Consider the following 22,533-nt stretch of genomic DNA (forward strand, 5'->3'; position numbering starts at 1 on the left):
TGTTGTGATGGCCGACGGACAGGGGCCACTGGGTAAGGAATATGGAAGGTTGTAGGGTTTTGTGGAATTTCCCCGATCAACCTCTGATGTTCGGTGGCGGCTCGGTTGGGTGGAAGTGCCTGGAGATTGCGCGGATCATGACGTCAGCGCACCTTCGAGTGGCTTCTCCATCACCATGGCTCGTAAGCGTTCACTCGCACACCGTACACAATGCACTCGCTTTCCGTATAAAGACTCGTTCTCACGCTACTTTCTCCTCAGCACACTCATCATCACGGCCCATCATGTCTTACTACGGCCACCCCTACGTTATCCCCCAGGGCTACTACTACCCTCAACAGGCCGGTCGCCAGCCGCAGACGCCAGTCCCCGCCGCTTCGGCCAGCGCTGAGCAACTCGCACTCGAGGAACGCCAGGCCCTCGCCTATCTCCAGAGCGTCCGTCGCCGCCGCGAGGCCGCCGAGGCCGCAATGGCGCTCGAAGCCAAGGAGCGGCAGCGTGCGCAAGCTGAGCGCGAGGAGGCTCTTCGCGCCGCTGCTGAGCGCCACAACGCTCTCATCCAGGCCGCCCGTCGTGAACGTGCCATCCGCGAAGCACTTGAGCGCGAGCGCCAGCGTGAGGCCGCCTTCCAGCAGGCACTTCAGGCCCACCAGGCTCAGCAAGTCCAGGCCGCCATCGAAGCCGAACGCCGCCGCCAGACCGCCGCCGCCGAGGCTTACGCCCGCGCCCTAGGCGAGCACCGTCAGCGCTCGCAGCGCAGCCTCCCGACTCAGGCTCCCCAGTGCCAGATTGCCGCACCTTTTTCTCCTTCGCCCCTTGCCAAGGTTCAGCAGCCGGCCGCTTTCGCACCTCGGCCGGAAACGACTCTGCAGCCTCACGACGAGGTCGACCTCGACGGCATCAACGCCCTTCTTGGTCAGCTGTTCGGCTTCAACCTGGCTACCGAGCCTACCGAGGAGCCGCCCGTCCCCAAGCCCAAGAAGGAAACCCCTCAGACCAAGGCTGAGCCCTCAATGCCCGCCGATGAGGCTAAGGCCGCCACTTCGCCCCCTCAGACCGCCCCCGCTACCGCCCAGCCCGCCGCTCGGAAGGACGACGCTGAGCTCCCTGAGGACTTGAACGAGCTTCTCAACCAGTTCCTTGGCCTCAACGTCGCCCCCGCCGCCGAGGGCGAGCGCAGCAATCTCAAGGCTTCGCAGCAGCTTGTCGGCAACGCAGTGGAAGACCTCAACGCATTCCTCGGACAGTACGGTCTTGAGTTTGTGCCCGAGTCCGAGTCCGAGTCGGACTCGGAGTACCAGACCCCCAAAACCTCCGTCGACACCCAGGACGAGCCGAAGGCCAAGATTACCAATGAGTCTGGCTGGGCGGTTCTGCCTGCCGAGAATGACAAGAACGCCAAGTCTGCTGCACCGACTGTGACCCCGGCCAACACCGCACAGCCTACACCGCCCACTCAGCTCACGGCCGAGCGCGACGCCCCTGCCCCGCCCAAGGACAAGGAGGAGCGTCACCGCCAGGCTTCTCGCGAGCCCGACGAGGAGGCCCCCTTCACTTCGACTCTGAGCAGTTACCAGAACCTGCCGCCCTACCTTCGCGATATTCTCTCGCAGATGGAGGCCGCCATGTGTGAGGAGGACCAGTGCGAGTGCAACCCCGAGACGCGCACTCCTTGCGTCCACGGTCCGGATGGCATGCCTTGCGCCGCCCACCGCCAGCGTACCCGCCGCGAGCGCGCTCTCGCTAAAAAGCGCGCCGCTAAGGAGCGTCGGGAGCAGCGCCGCGCCAAGAAGTTCGCCACCGCCCAGGACGACAAGGACGCCGCCGGAATTCCTCTCGGCGCCAGCCCCAACGACACTGTTGTCCACCACGACGTCTACGCCCAGGCCGCGGCCGCGGGGGCTGCTGTTGAGCACGAGGTTGCCGACGCAAATGTGAGCGCACAGGAGGCCCGCGAGGAGGCCATCCCTGAGAATGAGCCGCAGTCGGTTGTCGACGAGCACCGCTCGGTGGCTGAACAGGCTGTCGCCGCGGGTACTTCGCAGCTCCATGCCCCCCATCCCACCACCGAGAGTCAGGAGAAGATCGACGCTCGGGAAGAGCAGCAGGAGGCCATCCCCTCAGAGGCATCAAAGACCGACATTGCGGCCCACCGCGAGATCGCCGAAGAGGTCGCAGCCAAGCCTCACTCTGAGCTGCGCGCTGACGCGCCCGCCTTCCAGTCCAAGTCCGACAAGAAGACGAAGGACGCGCAGCCCTCCTCTCCCGAGGCCGAGGAGTCTGTCCAGAAGTTGAACGCGATCTCGCAGCAGCTCAAGGCGACGTGCGCGAAGTTCAAGTTCCCCCGCACACTCTCGTTCTCGCCATCCCTTGCCGACGCTACCCAACCTCCGCTCCTGTACACGCGTAACAACCACGCATACCACGCTCAGGCACACAGTCTCATGCAGCTCCTGCTCGCCGTTGACGGCGTGCAGAGCCACGGCGACAAGGCCGTGCGGAACCGTCGTAAGGCCGTCGTCAAGGAGATCGAGGGCGCGCTCAACGACCTGGAGAAAGGTCGCGACGCCAAGTGGGCCGAGGTCAAGGCCCGTCGTGAGCGGGGCGAAAGTGACGATGATGATGACGATTGGATCCTCACGGGTGACACGACGGACGCCACCAGCGACCTTGACGCATAGTGCCTAGGCTGAAGAAAAAATCACAACAAACGCCGTATCATGTGTAGTATCTAGACTCCTTTCTCCATTCCGCATAGTGTCACAACAACAGCAAACCCACATGCAGCTTTGTACATGTTTTTGAGCACATAAGCAAGCGCGAGGACTTACTAGAAGGTGACTGACAAGAGCGCGAGGGCTTTACTAGTAGTCGGCTGACATGAGCTAGACTGCTGACTGGACGGGATCAACTGCTCTTCCGAAGGAGAGTGAACTCTGACAAACCTCATCCTCCAAATGCCCTCCCGGATCTCATCACAGTGGTTACGCAAGCTGAAGACTGGCTGATATCAGACAAAAACACAAACAGCGCCGCCTACCCTGCCACTCCCAACGGACACGCCGATGTGGCGTCGACGTTGAGCTGCAGTTCGCCGCCGCAGTACCGAGCCTGCGCTGCTGAATTTACCGTCTCCTTCTCCTGGAATAAGCCCTGGAGCGCCATATTATATCGTCAGGACCATAACACGCCTCCAGGCCAATCCGCACGGTCGTAAGCCGCCCGACGGGCGTGATTTCTTTTCTGCCCTGTGCAGCTTCGCGAATCCGTTGGCTCACTCGTTTTCCATCCCGCTCCATCCATCGCAGGTGCTCATGAATATCCCAGGGACTGGGCCCGTTTACCGGAGCCGAGGATGCTGCGGCCATCCATCGGACAATCCAATTCAGTCGGCCCTCGCCGGCATGACGTGGTTTCCCGCAAAACCGCGGCGTACCGCCCGAGCTGGCGCCCAGCTGCCGCATGGCTGAGCCCTGGACGCCACTCGCCGCCACTCACCACTGCGGTGGCTAGCATCGGTCGGCGCCGGCATCAGAACGCCTGAGACACTCACCTCAGGCATGCTCCCCGGCATCACACAACCACTAATAAAGGCAGACCGACTGTGCATCTCTTCTCTCCCCCTTCCCACTTCCCCCTCTAATCTTCGAGCCTGGTGCTCCGACCTTGACGGTCCTCTTCTCTTCTCACGATGGCGCTGGTCGCCCTATTCCTCTCCGGCGCACTGGCTGCGCCGGCCCCCATGCCCGCCCTCTATCGCTCTCACTCCGCCCCCGCTGTGCGGGAGGCATACTATGGCGACGTGCTTGGCCTCTCCCCGCCACCGCCGCTGCTCGAGAAGCGCGCCCTCTTACCCGCCGGATGGAGCTACGCCGGGTGCGTATCTGAGAGCAACGGCCAGCGACTGCTGCAAGGCTTCGCGTTCAGCTCCGACTCCAACTCCGCCAGCTTCTGCATCAATGAGTGCGCCCGCCGAGGATTTGCCGTCGCAGGTACCGAGTGGGGCCGCGAATGCTACTGTGCCAATAGCTTCACCGGGAACGGCGGGACGCACGCCCCAGACGATTGGTGCAGCATGCCTTGCACGGCCGAGCCAAGCGAGACTTGTGGCAATGCGTGGTATCTATCACTGTATACCTTCAACTCGACAAGTGACGGGAGCTTGGCGTGCGGTCAGGTGCCATCCGTTGCCCCATTGCCATCCGCCTCGCCAACATCATCGTCATTACCCTCAACACCGGCCTCGGACTCAGCCTCGACTTCGATCCTCTCATCGACAAATCCCTCTCCTTCGGATGCGGTCTCCTCAAGCCAGTCTCTTTCGACCTCCCCCAGCACCGCCAGCACGGCGAGCTCCGCCAGCGCAGCCCCGACCGACTCAATAGTCTCCCCGTCCTCGACTCCTTCATCCACCCTGACCTCCTCGACTCCTTCATCCACCTTGGCCTCCTCGACTCCCTTGACCTCCTCGGCCTCCTCAACCTCTGCCACCTCCAGCCCCATTCCAAGCTCCTCCGGAGTCGTCCCTGTGTCGACCGACATCCCGCAGTCTGATGAGCAGCACCTTGTCTGGGCCCACCACATGGTCGGTAACACGTACAGCTACAGCTCGTCCGACTGGGAAGCCGACATCAGTGCTGCAGCCGCGCAGGCAATCGACGGCTTTGCGCTCAACATCGGTATCGAGAGCTGGCAGACAGAGCAGGCTGCGGTGGCTTACAGGATCTCAGAGTCGCAGGGTGGCTCATTCAAAATGTTCCTTAGCCTTGACATGACGTCCCTGCCGTGCAGGACGTCCGCAGACGCTGAGCGCCTCGTCAACGTCGTGCAACAGCACGCCGGTTCTTCGGCGCAGGCCAAGTTCAATGGCGACGTACTGGTTTCGACCTTTGCCGGTTCCGACTGCACGTTCGGGACGGGTACCAATGATGGATGGCAAACGGCTTTCGTTGACCCCCTCCTGCGCGCTGGCGTCAAGATCGCGTTCATCCCGTCTGTGTTTATGAGCCCCGACCAGTTCCCAAATCACTTGTGGATGGACGGCGAGTTCAACTGGAACAGCGCATGGCCAATGGGCAACTACGACATCAACACTGCGTCCGACACTGCCTTCCGCCTCGGCCTCGGCGGTCGGGCATACATGACTGCTGTCTCGCCATTCTTCTTCACCCACTTTGGCGCAAACAGCTGGAACAAGAACTGGATCTACCGCTCTGACAACTGGCTGTACTGCACGCGCTGGGAGCAGATCATCGCCATGCGCGGCGTCAGCACGATGACTGAGATTCTCACGTGGAACGACTACGGAGAGAGCAGCTACATCGGCCCGATTCGCGGCTCGCTGCCTGCCACCTCGGAGCGGTGGGTTAACGGGTTCGACCACACCGCTCTCGCCCCCATTACAAAGTACTACGCCACGGCGTATAAGACGGGCTCGTACCCGCCGATTGAGAAGGACCAGATCATCGTCTGGGCGCGTCCGCATAGCGCGCTCGCCACCGCCCCCGACCCCGTCGGCCGCCCCGCCGGTTACGACTGGACAGAGGACAACCTATACGCGGTGGTGTTCGCCACCGCCCCAGCAGTAGCAACCCTCACATCGGGCGGCACGTCCATATCCTTCAATGTCCCCGCCGGCCTCAGCAAGATCAAGATGCCGCTCGCCCCAGGTTCGATCGGGGGTGCGATCGAGCGCGGCGGCCAGCGCATCGCGACGTACGACTCGGGCGCCCTATACTCGTTCACTACCACGCCCGCGGCTTACAACTACAACTACCTGGTCGGCAGCAGCTAGCTGGTCTAGCCCTGACCTGAGTTTGAGTTGCGCCGTGTAGCATAGGTGACATGAGCGCTGTAGCTCTGTCGTGCGTCTGGTTCCATAGTTAGTTTACGAATAATATGCATCTTGGTTAATAGGTGAAAGTGCGTCGAGTGCTGTTTATTTTCGTCATGTTTTCCATCAGTGTAGTTGTGAGCTTCATCAATCGTATGGCGCGTATGGGCGCGTATGGTTTTACTGTGTTTGGGGCTAACGATTGAATCCTTGAAGGACGCTTACGATAGGACTTGCAAATATGACGTGTGGTTGATTGGCCTTGCTCATGAATACGCGACGCGTCGTGGACGCGTTTGGTTCCGCCTGGAAAGCAACCAAGGACAATCACTCCCCCTCGCCCCTCATTGCCCTCATCCCTCATCTTCTCATCTCCGTCTCTCCGGCTCAATCCCCGGTTCCCCTCATCACCATGTCGACTCCGCGTGCATCTCGCACGCCGCGGTCTGGCCGGCGCGCTGCAGCTGCATCTAGCACCCCGGCTGCAGCTGCTGCTTCTCCGCTCAACTTCCCCACCTCCTCTGGTGCGCGCCCTTCTTGCCCATAGCTAACATCGCAGATGCACCAACCCCAGGTGCCAGCCAGGGAGGTACTGAGCGCGGAACGTCTCCTCTCCAGTTCCCTCCCTCATCTCCTGGTGGGGGCCGGATGCCCTCAAGTCGGCCAAACGCTGCGCGGAGCTCGGCACGGCAGCCACTGTTTCTTCCCTCAGAGTCCTCGGATATCGGCGCACCCACTCCCACGCGTCGTCGTCGCGGAGACATTCATGGCTCCACGCCTTCTCATCGCCGGTATGCGGCCCGTCGTCGCGACCCTATGGGCATGACAGCCGAAGAGCTTGACGCTGCCGATGACCCTTCCACTCCTCGAGCGCAGCGTACCGGAGAGCCAGCCTCAACCCGTACCTACTCTGGAGGGGCGAATAGCCAGGGTAACGACGAGCCGTTCGATGAAGAGTTCCAGAAGATCATCTGGGGTACAGATGTCTCGATTGCGTCGGTGATGAACTCGTTCCGCGAGTTTCTAGAGGGTTTCAAGCCGAAGTACCGACGCGACTACAATGAGCAGCTCGCCAAAGAGGTCCTCGAAGCTGGCGGCGTTGCTCCCCTTCCTACACCGCTGTACGACAACCTCACACCTTTGCAGGAGGACTCGCCGCTATACAAGGGTTACTTGCAGCAGATGTACGACACGGACCAAGAATGCCTCAATCTCGACCTGCTCAACGTCCTCTCATGGCCACGCAGCAAGAAGCTCTACAAGACATGCATAAACTATCCGCAGGAGACCATTCCTGCACTCGATCTTGTGCTTGCCGACATCATGCAGAACATCGCTGAGGAGAAAGTGGCGGAGGTGGAGCGCAAGTACCGGCGCGGCGACGCCTCGAGGGAAGACTTGAAGCAGGTCCGCGACATCTACGAGGAATACCACCGCGAGGACAAGACCTTCCGCGTTCGTCCCTTTGGCGGCGAGAAGGCCATCAACATGCGCGACTTGAATCCCGGCGACACCGACAAACTCATTGTGGTCAAGGGCCTTGTCATTCGGGCAACACCTGTCATTCCCAACATGTCGACCGCGTTCTTCCGCTGCTGCGTCTGCCAGCATGTTGTCACAGTGGGCATTGATCGCGGCCGCATTCGTGAGCCGCGTCGTTGCCCTCGCGAGGCTTGCAACTCAGAGGCGTCTATGATCCTCATTCACAACCGCTGCGAGTTCATGAACAAGCAGGTGATCCGCCTCCAGGAAACGCCTGATGCCGTGCCCGATGGCCAGACTCCGCACACGGTGTCACTTTGCGTCTACGACGAGCTGGTCGACTTAGTCAAGCCCGGTGACCGCATTGTCGTGTCTGGTATCTTCCGCAGCATCCCGGTACGCCTCAACCCGCGCCAGCGCTCCATCAAGGCGCTATTCAAGACGTATGTCGACACCGTGCACATCAAGCGCACCAACGTCGGCCGCATGGGCTACGACGCCAGTACACGCGACGGCAAGGTCAAGCCAAGCGGTGTTGGCGTCGGTGGCGAAGACGACGACATGGAGATCCTTCAGGGCACCGTCGCCGAGGACCTCGACAACGATGTGGACATGAACTACTCCGCGGCCGAAAGGATGGAACAGGAGCTCATCGAGTTGTCCCACCATCCGGACATCTACGACATGCTGGCGCGCTCCATGGCGCCGAGTATCTACGAAATGGAAGACGTCAAGAAGGGTATTTTGCTGCAGCTTTTCGGCGGCACAAACAAGAGCATTGCCACGGGTGGCGGTGGCGGCGGGCCTCGGTATCGTGGCGATATCAATGTCCTCATGGTCGGTGACCCGGGTACCTCCAAGTCGCAGATTCTGCAGGTAAGTTCCACTATTTAGTGCCAAAACACTGACAACAGTACGTTCATAAGATTGCACCTCGCGGTGTATACACCTCAGGCAAGGGCTCCTCAGCAGTCGGTCTGACGGCGTACGTCACTCGTGACCCCGACTCGAAGCAGCTCGTGCTCGAGTCTGGTGCGCTTGTCCTGTCTGATGGTGGTGTATGCTGCATCGACGAGTTTGACAAGATGTCGGACGCGACGCGCAGTGTCTTGCACGAAGTCATGGAACAGCAGACTGTCTCGATCGCCAAGGCTGGTATCATCACCACTCTCAACGCCCGGACATCCATTCTCGCTGCCGCCAATCCTATCGGGTCCAAGTACAACCCGAAGCTGCCGGTGCCAGCCAACATCGACCTCCCACCCACGCTTATCTCGCGTTTCGACTTGCTCTACCTCGTGCTCGACAAGGTGGATGAGGTAAACGACCGGCGCCTTGCAGCTCATCTTGTGGGACTGTATCTTGAGGACCGGCCGGAGACACTAGGCGAAGATATCTTGTCTGTGGACAAGCTAACCGCGTATATCACGTACGCGCGGCAAAAGATCCACCCTGTCCTCACGGAGGATGCATCCGACGCGCTCGTAGCGGCGTACGTCGAGATGCGCAAGGCTGGCGAGGACTCACGAGGCCAGGAGCGCCGCATCACGGCCACAACTCGCCAGCTTGAGTCTATGATTCGACTCTCAGAGGCACACGCGCGCATGCGTTTCAGCGACACGGTCGAGCTCGAGGATGTGCGCGAGGCGAACCGCCTCATTCGCGCCGCCCTGCGCGAGTCCGCCACAGACCCTCTCACGGGTCAGATTGATCTGGACCTGATCACGACGGGCGCAGGTGCCACGGCGCGCCGCCAACGCGCCGACCTGAAGCGTGAGGTCATTAAGCTTGCCGACGACGCCGGGGGCCGCGGTATTCGATGGAGCGCTGCAATCCGTGCGCTTGAAGGGCAAAGTAGCGTGCCAATCGACCACTCAGAGTTTGCGGAGGCTGTCGCAGCGCTGCGCGACGAAGGTGTTGTGCAGGTTATTGGCGAGCGCGAGCGCCGGACGATCAAGCGTATTGGTGCTGCGTAAGTCTGAAAAGCGCTTCGAGGTGTGTAGCAGGTTTGGTTTCGCTATCATTGTGTAGATGTATGCTTCTTGACTCTAGTCATCTGATGTGCTTCTCTTGCTTCGCTCCGATCAATATAGTACACTGCAAGCTACTCTATGCGTTCCGCCGCTTCACCTCTCTAAGCACGTCGCTTAGACTGCTGATGACGTGCACACCATCGAGGTCTTCCACGCCGTGGCGCACAGCGCCATCTGACCACTCGCCATCACGGCGCACGAGGCGTCCCTCCAGCCCCGCGGCCAAGGAGCCGCGGTAGTCTGCTTCGAGCTCGTCGCCGACCATGATCACGCCCGGCCCCGGGTCTACGCCGCATGCCTTGCACGCTGCTTCGTAAATGCGCCTGTCGGGCTTAGCGGCCTCGACATCCCAGCTGAGTGTAGGACCACATGTAATGAGCGGCTCGATCTCGAGGGCGTCGAGAGTAAGAAAAATTCTGGGGTCCGAATTGGAAACGACCGAAGTCGGGACGCCGAGGGCGCGCAGACCGCGCACTGGGGTGAGTGTTGTCATTGGTGAGAACAGTATCGCGAACCGCCCACGCCCTTGCCCTTTCCTTGGCTCATCTTTCCCGCTCAGGCCGTTCACACGCCCAGAGCTGCTCGCTACGCGCTCGTTGACTCACAAACGTCCAGCGTCTCGGGAAAGTCGCAGTAGCCTTCCAACGATTCAAATCGCCGCATGATCGATTCCCCGAGCTTGTCCCCGATTCGCGCAAGCTCCGTCTCGCTCGCACCAGCATGCGCCATGCACTTGACAATCAGGCCCGTCCACCAGCTCTCGGGAGTGAGCGGTGGCGTCGAGTGCTTCCCATACAGCGGATGCGTAGCGTTCATCTCCTTGAAGGCGGGGCGGAAGCCGGCGCGCACGCGCTCCGGCGAGACGTGCAAGCCAAACTTGCGCGCCTCGGCGGCATACTGCTCGTGCACGGGCAGGCGGGGGGTGCAGAGCGTGTCAAACACGTCGAAAAGGACGAGCCGGACGCGCCCCTGCATGGCGAGACGTAATGGGCAGAGATGGTGTCAAGTCGATAGGTTGGCAGTCTTGTCAGAAGTCGCGTCGAGTCAAAGTGGAGGCGGGGGAGGTGGAGGACCACGTGATTACGTGCCTCTCAGCAACGTCACTCAAGTCCGACAACAATCCTGGCTCGTTCAACATTCCTCTCCTTGTCCGTCTCCGATTTCTCTTCATTATCCTCGTCCTCCTCTCGCCGCGCCGCAACTACCTCAGACCTCCTCCGCATCATTGAGATCGAGCAGCGCACCGCCCTGCTCTACACTCCACTCATTCTCTCTTGCCCCCCGACCTGCACGACTATGTCCCATGAGTGAGCCCAACAAGCTCGCTCAGGAAGAGGAGCTCGCCATTCTCCATTCCATATTTGGAGTGAGTCCAAGCGAGGCTCATCTGCGCCGCCGTGCGCTCGTCAGCTTTTTGCAGGGGGGAGGCCTTATCAGACTGCAGCCGCTGGGTGCATCACTCCATCACACGCACCGGCGGACAACTCGGCCACCTTCCTCGGCTACTTACTGACAGCAGGACGACTGGAAAGACATCCCCCCGAAGAAGACCGCATGGGGTACCGAGGGCGAGCATGGATGGTGGGAAGTCCAGCTGCGCGGCAATGAGGAGCCGCGCGTGCGCATCAAGCTCAAAGGTCGCTTCCCCAAGGTGAGTCGCGCTTCCGCACCGCCCTGGCTGACCAAAGAACTACCCTTCGTCGGCACCGCCACTGCTCTACCTTCTTGACCCCATCAAACTCACCGCCGACCATGTGCGCAAATTGCAGCGCGCCCTTGACGAGAAGGCCAAGTCTCTCGTTGGCGGGCCTGCCTTCATCTTTGACGTAAGCAATCAATCTAAGTGATGGCCTTTACCTCGTGCCCTCGACAGCTCGCCCTACTAACACCCAGTTGACCGACTTCATTTCGCTTTGGATGGACAAGAATCACGTCCCCCTGCCCAAGCCGGGTGAGCCAGAACCGACTCTCATGGAAGAAATGGCCATCAGGGAAGAAGCACAGCGAGCAGTAGGTTGCTGATGGTAATATAAATCTAACCCAAGGCGGAAGAGGCACAAAGGAAGTCTGAACGAGAACATCGACTGGCGGCAGAAGCAGAACAAAAACGCATTCTCAACGAGCGCATCCAACTGGATACATCGCGCAAGGAAGAGCGCGTCCGAAAAGCTCTCATCGACCAAGACCGCCGGCAGCGCGAGGAACGTGTGTCAGCTCTTGCGGACGGCGAGTTTGAGATGCGCGAGCTTGTACTCAAGGAACCTATCTCCGTCGACGGGTATCAGGGCAAGTGGGCTAAGTGGTCCGTCTTTGCAGGCCGCCGTGAACAGCTATGGACGTCGTACACGGCCGAGCCCGTGTCCGCCGACAAGGACCCGAACTTTGTCAAAGTCTCGACGCCCACCGTTACCGTACAAGTCGTCGACTTTACCAACCGCTACTACAATGGTGCTCACGGTCAGAAGCGCATCGATACGCTTATCAGCGAACTCTCGCGTCTCATGGAGGTGCGCTCGCCGCATGTCGCACGAGTGTTTGCAGTCGAGAAGACTAAGAGCCCCAAAGGGTGGGAGCGTCTCATCGTTGTCGTGGAACGCGTCCCAGAAGCGGGGCGGCTGCGCACATGGCTTCCGAAGGACGGCTTCGGAGAGGAACGGGCAAAGGTGCGCCAGACCAAGGTGTCTGAGTTGACCATCAGGAGTACATCATACAGATCTTGCAGGGGCTGTCGGATTGCCATGATGCCTATTGCATGCAGAAGCGTGAGTCGCGTCAAAACTATGTCTGACGCAAGAACTTGATTGCGACCTTGTCCTCTTGAGTGCCGGCGAGGAGGACGACATTCGTGTGAAGGTTTCCGGAACGGGCTACGCCAAACGCCTGGTTGAGTACCACCGCTCGAATCCGTTCCTCAAGACGCCCCCAGAATCCTATCCTGAGTCATGGTGGGTGTTTTACTGAAGTAGACGCTTACCGTCAGGTGGTCTCCGGATGAAATAGACTCACCCTACACTTACACTCCTAAGCGTGACATCTGGCAGGCTGGTCTGATTCTTCTACAAATGCTGTTCGGGCGCAACTGCCTTTGGACCTATCATGACTTGCCAACGCTTCTGCAACATGGTGAGTGGGTCCTAACTTTGTTTGCTGATCTCCAGCACCTGGTGGGGTTTCTAACTCAGTAGCAGATTTGCTGCGGGGCATGATCCAACCTGTGACCAGGCGACGGTTTACGGCGGCGGAAGCATTGAAGAAGCTGCGTGCAGCGGAAGACGAGACTACAAACAGGCCATCTCGATCAGCCCCTCCCTCGGTGCCAAGTAGGTGGACACCATGTCTCAGCTGACTCCCAGTGAGCCAGACAGCGTCTGGCTCTGGCGTCGCATCGGCCACGACTAGCTTCCACCCAGACCTATTCGGCAAATCGCCGGGGCAAGGGAGTTTCTACTACCCGGTCGCGCCCGCTGGGTCGTTACGTTACTCGCGATACCGTCAGGACTTCGAAGAGGTCGAATTTCTTGTGAGTGCTCTGACGGACATGAACGACATCAGCTAACCGCAGGGAAAAGGAGGCTTCGGCGAGGTGGTCAAAGCGAGGAACAAACTGGACGGCCGCCCCTACGCTATCAGTGAGCGAGTGAGCAGTGGATGTGAGCTAATTGCCAGAGAAGGTTAAGCTGCGTCCAGAAGATGACGTCCAGCGCGTGCTGCGTGAGGTTAACGCTTTGTCGCGCGTCAGCCACCAATACATTGTGCGGTACTACAGTTGTTGGCTCGAAGACGTCGGGCTGCCCGACGGACCCCTGGATGGCGACGCGTCTACCGTTCAGTCGTCCGTCAACTCTTCGAACGTTAACTCATCTAACGTGTCGTCTGAGAGCGATATCTTTGCCGTCAAGTTTGACGACTTTGACAAATCTATTTCTCGACGAGACCATTCTAAAAGCGCCTCATTTCCACGTATCCGTTTCGCCGACGACGATGATGAAGAAGAAGACGAGGAGGGCGAGAGCGATGACGAGGACAGCTGTGACGACGATGACAGCGACAGCAGCGGCTGGGCAAGCGAGCATACTGTCGCTGACCCCTCGGCTTCAGTTCCTAAGAAAGCTCAGACCCAACCGATTGCGATCTCGAAACCCTCTACTAAGCCTTCGACCTCATACACCGGCACCACCGACAATGACGAATCGGTGCAAAGAATCCTGTACATACAGATGGAGTTCGTGGAGAAGCAAACTCTTAGAGAGGCCATCAGCGCGGGTCTAAACGAAGACGAGTGCTGGCGCCTGTTGGTTCAAATTCTTCAAGCTCTCGCACACATGTCGACGTCAGGCATTGTCCACCGGGATCTAAAGCCCTCGAACATCCTTCTAGACGCCAATGGAAATGTCAAGATCGCTGACTTTGGTCTCTCGGTGAGTCGGTGTGTAATTGAGAGATGCAAGACTGACTCAGCACAGACAACAGATCTTCCAGCCGCCGACCTACCTCTAGGCCAATTTGACATATCCACAGAGGACGTTGACCGCACCTCAAACATCGGCACAAGCTCCTACATCGCTCCTGAGGTGCTCGTCTCGAAGTCGTACAACGAGAAGGTGTGTCAAGCCTTCGCAGGTTGTTGACGCTTAGGCCGACATGTACTCACTTGGGGTAATCTTCTTCGAGATGTGTTACCCCTTTAAGACTGGAATGGAGCGTGCCAACGTGCTTGGCGCCTTGCGGTCGAAGGAGGTTGTCTTCCCAGATGCTTGGCCCGCTACCAAACTGCCTAAGCAACGCGAGATCATTTCCCTGTTGATGTGTCACGACCCCGCCATGCGACCTCAGGCAACACAATTGCTAAGTGGTCCGCTCGTGCCCACAATCAACATGGGGGAGCAGTTCTATGACAGCGTCATTGCTGGTGAGCTGGATGCTGCTGCTCGAACTAACAATAGAAATCACTAATCCCCGGTCGGAGAAGTACCCAGCGCTGATTGAAGCCCTGTTCGCAACGGACGCAAAGTTCAAGTTCCACATGGACAACCGCACTGAAGACTACACCTACGATAACGAGCACGACGATACCCTCTTCTCCTGGCAGACCGTCGTCAACGGCAGGATCAAGAAGCTGTTCCGTCGACACGGTGCGATGGAGGTGTATCTCCCACTGTTGTTGCCAGAGACTACGTTGCTCAAACCGTACCCGGAACGCGCTCCTGTCCGGCTCCTTGACTCCGGAGGCCGATTCGTACGGCTTCCGTCTTCCAATCTAGTCGGCATGGCCCGGTCCACCTCTCGCCAGCGAATCGAGCGTATCAAGCGTTACGTCGTTACCCAGCGCTACACAGAGCAAACCGCCGGGGGGCAGCCTGGGGCACATACAGAACTCTGGTAAGCTCGCACCAACTGCTACGTGCGCTCACATCAGTTTTGAAATCATCTCGCCTGTCCGCTCTTTGGCTGCAGAGGGTGAGCTGCTCGAGCTCATGGATCGCGTAGTCATGGAATGCCTCGGACCCAAGCAGAGTGCAGTCGTGGATTATGAGTTCCACATCAGTCACGAAAGCAGTGAGTGAAGGCAGATAAGCATCGCTGACAGTCAGTCTTGGCAATGTTGCTTTCCACCTGCCCTTCCCAACTGCGATCTAAAGTTCTGAAGGCTTTCAAAGGACCAGCAACGGGGGTGTCCTTTGGGCACTCGAGGCCGTCGCTTGCGACAATTTCGGGACTGTCGCCGAACTGCATCCAGGACTTCGAGAGGGTCAGTCCTGTGGACGAGTTCGACGTCGTCAGGAAGGCGCTAGTGGAGACGTATCCGCAGTTCTCGCGCAAGTTCGCCTTCGCTTTCGAGGAGATTCAGACCGCTATTCGGCTCGCTCGGTCCAGCGGCGTGAAACGCAAAATATTGTTCAGACCCACTCTATCCAAACACTGCGAGTACTACCGCGGCGGGATCATGTTCGAGTGCGTGCGCAAGAGTAAGCACAGTGAGGTAATTGGCTATGGTGGACGTCACGACTCGTTGCTAGACCACTTCAAGGACCCTCAGATTCTTACTCGCCCCGTCCACGGTGTCAACCTGTCTATCGCCTCGGACATGCTCACGCGCATTGTCCGCAAACAGGAGCTTGCCAACGCGAAGGAGTTGTTGTCCAAGAAGAAGAGTCCAGAAGAGCGCTCCTTCGGCATATGGGCACCGAATGTGAGATAAGACTGAGAGGCTAAGCTTACCTCAGCGGTGCGACGTTTACGTCTCGTCGACCTCGGCAGTCAACATCGGAGACCGCCTCACTCTCTGTGGACAGCTTTGGCGTGCCGGCATCAGAGCCGATCTGCAGTACGATGATGGCCGCACACTACAACAGGTGATCGAGGAATGCCAAGACCAGAGCATTCTCTACGTCGTCATCATTCGCGGCCACAAAGACGAGGCGAAGGTCATCCGTGTGCTTACTGGCAAGAACTCGGAAGAGTCTGTTCCAGAGGACAAACTGATAGGTTGGCTCAAGAACGCGATCGAGAGCCAGCGCCGCATAGACCGCGCGTATGCCGACGGCACCACACCAATCGTCCGCAATCAGGCTAAGGAGGCCCAGGAACAGCAACACACCACCCGGCTCACCAACGTGGAAATCAATCTTGTTCTTCCCCCGGAGCCGCTTACAACGCGCGGCGTCAAGAACAAGGCAACCCGAAAGTATCGCCACGGCACAAAGGCGGTGTACTACGAGAAGGGTGAGATGGCGTTTACATTGACAATGCTAACCCCAGCTGACGAATTTGCGGCAAACGTCAAGTCGGCGTTGCCCGTTATCGGAGTGGACCTTTCGCCTGAACTTCTGTCATCCATGACGTTGGAGACGAACTGGATCACAGATGACGAGGCTTGGCGCAACCTGACCCACACCGTTCTCCCCAACTCGGAGCGCAGTTACGCCGCGGAGGTGCGGCGCGCCGTGGCCGAACACGCTAAGAGTCCTGGCGGCTGCGTGTGGCTGTTCTCCGTGCGCGAGGCGAGGGTGAGTGAAGGAATGCTCCGCATAGAAGACGTGGATTTCAGCTGACACGCAGGGTTTCCTCTTGCAGCTTCCCGCTACACCCAATCATCGATAGAACAACATACATTCTCGAGTCCCAAACGAATACGCGTACCTACCGATATGAGTACCCACAAAGTGTATGCACATAATTACTCCTGTCCTCGTGCGTGTCCCCGACTCATAGTATTTTGAGGGAGCCGAGAACGGCAGGGAACGCTGGTCTGTGACTCCTTAGGCTCTAAAACTGGTCAGGTCCACGTTCCAACCCGCATTTCCTCCCCAATCGCTCCCGAATCCCCAGAGCGCGCTGTCCCCTGCAGCAGTATTGTCATTCAGCAGCCAGTCAAGGCTCGGCGCCACATCGTTCTGCGGCACGTCCCACGGCAGCTCAAAAGGCATGTCGTCCACAAGTGCGGCGTTGAGTCCGGGTTCCAGAGGTTGGGATGAGGTTGACGGTGTGGAACCGGAATACTGCTGCAGAGAAGTGGGGAGCGAGCCTGTGAAGAGAACATCCGTGCTCAGCGAGTTATCCGAGGGCGCCTCGAGGCAGAGGCCGAGCAAGAACGAGCCGTAAAATTGGGCGTAGCTGTCCGGTCCATCACCATTTGGCGCCATACAAAGCGCGACGGCTTTAACGAGCTCGAGAGATGCAGCCCGATCCAGCTGGTTTCAGCCCGAGATCGTGCTGTGACTCACGCGTAGCAGGAGCACTGCTGCCCAACTCAGCATCCCACAAACAGTACGGAGGACGTGCTGCATCCGCAGCCCAAACGCCTCCAGTACATAGCTCAAGTTCGCGCGGGCGTTGTGTATCACAACCTCTGGCGGTGCGCTGCTCGCTGTGATGATTAGCAGGTTGATGTGGTGCTGAAGCACACGCATCATGTTCATCGGTTCTGCGGTCAGTCACTCTCCCTGCCTCGACGAACCTGCCGCAGCTAGCTCCGGTGTGAGCCACTCAATCAGCCACTGCTCTAGAACCACGCCCGTACCCGCCCGGACTCCGTCGACCATGTACGCCCGCTGCGCCGAGCGGACTTGATCACGCGCATCTCGCTCAATCCGACGCAGCTCGAGATATCCTACGATCATGCGGTCGCCATGCGTGGCGTACGGATGTTCCAGCCACCGCCGCATTGCAGAGATGTCCGGGAACTCATGAATCATGAAAGGCTTCCCGGATGTGGCCGCGAGACTGCGGTCTTGAATGAACAGGGCGCACCACGTTCGCACCTTGTCGCGGTGGAAGCTGGAGTCAATGTGTGCACTCCACGACCGCTGCACCTTCCCCAACTCACCGTTGTGTCTCCTCATCTCCCTCGCTGGGCGAGAGCCGGTTCAAGCCCAGCTCGAGGGCCATGTTGATCGCCAGTGCGAGGAGCATGCGGCTCGGGTCGTCGACGATGCGGGCGGGACACATCGGCCAAAGGAGCATCACCATTAGGCCGAGTACGATCTCGGGGCTCTTAGCGTTCCGCGCAAGCACGGTCATAAGCACACGCTCTGCGTGGGCGAATAGTCTCGGCGCGGCCTCGCGTTCCGTGCTCAGCGCCGCGGCCGCCAAAACAGCAGTCGTGAGGAGTGCACTCCGGGCACGCAAATTAGGCAATGTGTGTATATGCCGATCCATGAACCCGATCTGCGGCGCATTGTTCTCAAAGTACCGTGCCACAAGCGTGGTAGCCAGCGCCTCGTCCACCACGCCGCGCGAAATGGGGTCGAGCACGTCCGCAGTGTCACGCTTGGCTGCGCCGGGACGATGGCGGAAGTATGTCCGACGACGCGCACTTGCCGCGGCCAGCTGCGACCCCGTCCATCCGGGCACGCCCCAGCCTACGCTTGCCGCGGGGAGGGAGGATCCGATGTCACTCAGCACGCGCAGTGGATGCTCTCCAGGATCTGGGGAGGCGCGGGCGCTGTCGACCACGAGATCGGCGTCATAGGGCGGCGAGGCGGGCTCGACGTCGCGGTCGGGTGTGCGGCTGGTGTCAGAGGTGTGTGCTCCGGTGGTAAAAAAACAAAGAAACTTTGACGAAAGGGGAGAAAAGCGGAAAGCAAGGCGTGCACTCACCGTCGCTCTGACGCCCGCAACGCGCCGAGCTCCTCTTCCTTCTGCGCGACCTGCACGGCCTTAGCCTCGGGACTCAGCGCGCCCTTCCGGATCCGGTCCAGTGCGGCCTGAACGTGCGCGACGCTCTTCTCGAGTCCAGTGCGTTTACTGCGGTCAGTATCCTGCTCCCCAAGGATTGGGCGTACTTTCTCGACCCGAGCACACGACCGCGGCGCGACTTGACGACCTCACACTCAATGTTGAGCGTTGAGCAGCGGTCGCATCGTCCGTCGCCTGTACGGCGGCATTTGGACTTGAGGCGACGGCATCTGGATCAGTCTGGGGAAGGTGAGCGATCTGACGTACTGCAGACACGCTGCCGCCGCGCGTTGTCGCGCTCCGCTTGACGAGCCTGGGGTCAGGGGCACCGCTGCGGAGACTCACCTTCGCCTTCTGCGTCGAGGATGAAGTTGAGGTCGACAGAGGGAGAACGAGCAGTGTGGACGTTGTCTGCGCTTGGCCTTCTTCTATGACTCGGTGACATTGGCGCAGGGGTCTGCTCTGATGTCAGAATGAGCGATGGTCACAAGGTCAAGTGCGGGGAAGTCATCGCCGGCTATCTAGATCTACACCAAGCGACCTCCACACCGCGGTCACCATACACGGCTTCCTCTGCTCATCCATGCATATGTGCTCTACATTGAATTCTAGTCCTCAAAATCCCACTCAAACGCAGCTGGCATCTCGCCATCCCAGTCCATATCCTCCATGTTCGCGGACGACGGCACATCAGCAGCAGGTGCGGGTGTTGATGTCGCGTCTGGAGTCTCCCACAAGGCCTTGTCGAGCTCAATGTACTCGCCCTCATCACCATCACCCTCGCGCGTGTCGTCCAAAAGCAGGATTTTGCCGCTCCATTGCACGCGCGAGCGGCCATCGGCCGGGCGAGCGTCGTCCCACGCCGCCCTGTCGCCCACAGAGCGGAGCGGAAGGTAGCGACCCTTCGGGGGCGGAATAGATGCGGCCTCAGTCGAAACCGTGGGAGGACTTGTCGCGCCGTTCGCAGCACTGGAAGATGACGACGGGATGGGGTCGTATGGACCGGTGATGTACGGGAGCTGAGAGGGGGTAACGCGCGTCATGTTCCCGACAATGGAATAGGATGGCTCATTCGCCACGCGCTTCTCCTCCTGAGGCTTGGTCTCCTTTTCAGGAGTAGATGGCTCGTCCTTCTCGTCCATGTCCATCGCGTCGCCTCGCTCAGCCTTCTTCGACTTAGCACGCGCCTTCTCCTTGGCCGTCGTCGACAGAACTGCCGTCCGCGCCTTCTTCTTCTCTTCCTTGGTCTCAGGCTTCGCCTGGGATGGGTATGCAAACGTGCTCGGCTTTGCCCATGAAATGAAGTCGACCTTGGGGATGCGCAGCTTGTCATCCACGCCAATAACGGCCGTTGGGCTGAAGGTGAGACCCAAGAAGTGGGCCAAAGGGTACCAGTACCAGAACTGGCAGAAGAGGACCATGCCGACGATCGCCTTCATGTCTGGTGTACCAGCGCGTGTCGCGAGCGAGATTGTCATATTACGCCCTCCCGCGTCGATGATGCCCTGGGCGAGGGAAGCGCCGAAGCGCGCAAGGGGGTCCTCGCGCTTGTCGTTGACGACCCTGCTGAAGAGTTGACGAATCTCGCGCACCTTCGGGGCCTGCGCTTCGGTCTGCTGGATCAGGACCATGGCGAGAGCCATGTACGCTCCTTGGCGCACAAAGTCGACAGGGTCCTTGGTCATGGGCTCGAGAAGCTCGATCGCAGAGTTGAGACCAGTTCCGGCACAAGAGATACCAAGGGCGAGGGTAGCGCCGTGGCGCACGTGTGGGTTGTAGCTCTCCGAGAGGAGCTGGACAACACGAGGGACCTGCGCGTAGTTCCGGAAAAGGACAAAGCCAATGGCAATGACAGCGGCGCGGCGAACATCATCGTTGACGTCGGAGACAGCAAAGTGCAGCAGCTGTTTGATGACCTTGTTGTCGCCTGTACCGACATAAGCAAGCGCGTAGACGAACATGCCACCGTAACGAAGGATGGCATCCTGCCATTGTCAGTAACGCTCCAAATGTCATGACTCACGTTGCTGGTTGTGAATTGCTGGATCACGTCCGAGGAGGCGTCGCGCTTGCCGTACATGATGAGAGCTGTGCCGATGGCAATACCGCGTACAATCTTCTCGTGCCGTGTCTCGCTGGCGTACGAGATCATCTCGTCCAACACTCGTTCATTGGGCTGACCAAGCATGACAAGACCCATCGCGTATCCCGCGGCCTCCGACGATGTCGCGTTGTCCTGATAGAGCATGTTCTTGAGCTCATCGTAGATGTCTATCGAAGTCAGCATTACACGAGAAGGCAACTCACTCTCATCACCAGTGGCGAGAGCGGCCACACCAAGACCCAAGGCAGCGCCATGCTGGACTATAGGGTCGTTGACCTCGGAGAGACCTTTACGAAGCTCCTCCTCCGCGCCCTCCTTCCTCCCAGTGTAGATGAGGCCGAGAGCGAAGAGCGCACCGCCCTCGGAGAACTTCGACGGCGCTTCTCCTCCGGGAAGGTATGGCTTGACGACACGCCGACCGTGGATATACGAGCCGCGATGGATGAGACCCAGGGCCGCGGTGGTCGAGAACTTAGCCCAGTTTGACGCGCGGCCAAGCCAGTCGAGATTCTCACGCAGGAAGCGGTCCGACGTGGTGCCGCAGTTGGCAAAGCCGTTGGTGAAGGTAAGGGCGGAGTGGTAGATCGAGTAACGATCATCGAGAGACACCTTGGTGAGGCTCAGAATGCGCATGTCGGTCTGATTATTGTTTTTGAGGAAGTTGAGGTAGAGTTGGGCGACCTGGGACCCATTAAGGATTGCGTCGAGCGCGTTGCGCTCCTCCTCTGTCCCCGAGTGCCCGTCTGGCCCCCAGTAACGGTCGACGAGATGAGCACGGAGGTGCTCGAGGAAGTTCTGCGGTGCCATCTCGGACACGTCGAACGCGATCTGGTACGCCTCCAGCCGTCCCTTCCGCCCATGCTTCTCGAGCAGCGACACGATTTCGTCACCGCATGCGACAGCATCGTCCAACAGCACCCAAATCTGCGTAATTGCAAAGTAATCGGTTGGTTGCGAGAGCTTGAACAGCTTGAGCAAGAGAACGAGCAGGTCGCGGCGGAACGCATCGGGCCACGCGTCGCTGCCACCTGCCCCACCGACTGTCTCGGCGAGGATATAGCGGAGAAGAGTCTCGTCGAGTGCAGTAGATCCGGAAGGGGACTGCGAGGTCTGGTAAATAGCCTCGATAAGGTCGAGGCGCCGGAGCGAAAGTGCGAGTCCAATGGCCTTTCGTCAGAAGGTGATAACAAGCCAGCAAACTCACCAGCTTGGCTCCGTCGCCCGACCCCAGGCATATAACGCCGTTGACGATCTCGTTCAAGCGCGGGTCGATCCGCTTGCCAGAGTGAGTTTCGGAGATGGCGCGGTCGATACATCCAGAGATGATAGTCTCCTTGAACTCGCCATATGGCTCCTTCTCGAATGCTGCGGCAGCGCGAAGGGCAAACTCGACAGCCTCGTCGCGCTCGCCGAGGAAGAAGTAGACCTTGGAGCAAAGGAGGGCAGCGAGTGGCCTGCTCTCGGGCGCCAACTCTGAGAACTGGGGGTCCGCGAGTGATTCAATGTAGGGGAGCTCTTCACTGATCTCGGCCCAAAATTGAGGCACGATCGTGAGGAGGTGCTCGAGGGCGTAGATGCGAACGTCGCGGTCCTCGTCCTTGAGGAGGGCGAGCGAGCCAGCTGGAGCGTAAGCTAGGGTGTACGGGCTGGGATGCTCACCAGCGCTAGTAGTGACTGTTGCCACGGTCATTGTGGCTCCAGCTACTGTTGTGGGATTTGTGACGAGCGTTGATTGCAAGGAGAATGGTAGTTGCTGAATGTGTATGCTGTTGCTGACGGTCACCTCGACGACACCTCCAGTTCCAGCCAGAATGACGATGGCTACTCCGCGCATGCGCGTCGAGCCTCACCCAGGGCGAGAGTATTCCACGTGGACTTAACCCCGTCATGTGGCGGTGGAGGTG

General features: G+C 59.3%; 7 protein-coding genes across 7 annotated transcripts; 4 read left to right on the plus strand and 3 right to left on the minus strand.

Moving 5' to 3' along the window:
• Positions 1 to 284: 284 nt before the first annotated feature.
• Positions 285 to 2,681, plus strand: COLE_05823 (uncharacterized protein; the record flags this gene model as incomplete). Its single annotated transcript, XM_018423936.2, has 1 exon — positions 285 to 2,681. One exon carries the CDS (start codon positions 285 to 287, stop codon positions 2,679 to 2,681), a length of 2,397 nt encoding a protein of 798 aa, XP_018276834.1.
• Positions 2,682 to 3,691: 1,010 nt separating this feature from the next.
• COLE_05824 (uncharacterized protein) lies at positions 3,692 to 5,794 on the plus strand (the record flags this gene model as incomplete). Its single annotated transcript, XM_018423935.2, has 1 exon — positions 3,692 to 5,794. One exon carries the CDS (start codon positions 3,692 to 3,694, stop codon positions 5,792 to 5,794), a length of 2,103 nt encoding a protein of 700 aa, XP_018276833.1.
• A 687-nt stretch (positions 5,795 to 6,481) lies between these two features.
• On the plus strand, positions 6,482 to 9,291 carry COLE_05825 (uncharacterized protein; the record flags this gene model as incomplete). Its single annotated transcript, XM_018425014.1, has 2 exons — positions 6,482 to 8,191; positions 8,230 to 9,291. 2 exons carry the CDS (start codon positions 6,482 to 6,484, stop codon positions 9,289 to 9,291), a joined length of 2,772 nt encoding a protein of 923 aa, XP_018276832.1.
• Positions 9,292 to 9,424: 133 nt separating this feature from the next.
• On the minus strand, positions 9,425 to 10,323 carry COLE_05826 (uncharacterized protein; the record flags this gene model as incomplete). Its single annotated transcript, XM_018423934.2, has 2 exons — positions 9,425 to 9,822; positions 9,954 to 10,323. The coding sequence occupies 2 exons, from the start codon at positions 10,321 to 10,323 to the stop codon at positions 9,425 to 9,427; spliced, it is 768 nt and encodes a 255-aa protein (XP_018276831.1).
• Positions 10,324 to 10,651: 328 nt separating this feature from the next.
• On the plus strand, positions 10,652 to 16,449 carry COLE_05827 (uncharacterized protein; the record flags this gene model as incomplete). Its single annotated transcript, XM_018423933.2, has 20 exons — positions 10,652 to 10,714; positions 10,868 to 10,999; positions 11,037 to 11,174; positions 11,242 to 11,358; positions 11,394 to 12,011; positions 12,047 to 12,110; positions 12,143 to 12,293; positions 12,329 to 12,471; positions 12,507 to 12,668; positions 12,702 to 12,868; positions 12,911 to 12,977; positions 13,015 to 13,766; positions 13,812 to 13,949; positions 13,984 to 14,257; positions 14,292 to 14,727; positions 14,765 to 14,904; positions 14,940 to 15,538; positions 15,573 to 16,071; positions 16,108 to 16,355; positions 16,408 to 16,449. The coding sequence occupies 20 exons, from the start codon at positions 10,652 to 10,654 to the stop codon at positions 16,447 to 16,449; spliced, it is 4,950 nt and encodes a 1,649-aa protein (XP_018276830.1).
• Positions 16,450 to 16,607: 158 nt separating this feature from the next.
• Positions 16,608 to 18,970, minus strand: COLE_05828 (uncharacterized protein; the record flags this gene model as incomplete). The annotated part of the gene is made up of 8 exons (XM_018423932.2): positions 16,608 to 17,039; positions 17,073 to 17,272; positions 17,306 to 17,625; positions 17,675 to 18,358; positions 18,448 to 18,594; positions 18,633 to 18,755; positions 18,793 to 18,838; positions 18,871 to 18,970. The coding sequence occupies 8 exons, from the start codon at positions 18,968 to 18,970 to the stop codon at positions 16,608 to 16,610; spliced, it is 2,052 nt and encodes a 683-aa protein (XP_018276829.1).
• A 163-nt stretch (positions 18,971 to 19,133) lies between these two features.
• COLE_05829 (uncharacterized protein) lies at positions 19,134 to 22,319 on the minus strand (the record flags this gene model as incomplete). The annotated part of the gene is made up of 5 exons (XM_018423931.2): positions 19,134 to 20,510; positions 20,549 to 20,796; positions 20,833 to 21,796; positions 21,834 to 22,249; positions 22,289 to 22,319. 5 exons carry the CDS (start codon positions 22,317 to 22,319, stop codon positions 19,134 to 19,136), a joined length of 3,036 nt encoding a protein of 1,011 aa, XP_018276828.1.
• Positions 22,320 to 22,533: the final 214 nt, after the last annotated feature.

The sequence above is a fragment of the Cutaneotrichosporon oleaginosum genome, assembly GCF_008065305.1.
Source record: "Cutaneotrichosporon oleaginosum strain ATCC 20508 chromosome Unknown ATCC20508_contig05, whole genome shotgun sequence".
NCBI lineage: Eukaryota > Fungi > Basidiomycota > Tremellomycetes > Trichosporonales > Trichosporonaceae > Cutaneotrichosporon > Cutaneotrichosporon oleaginosum.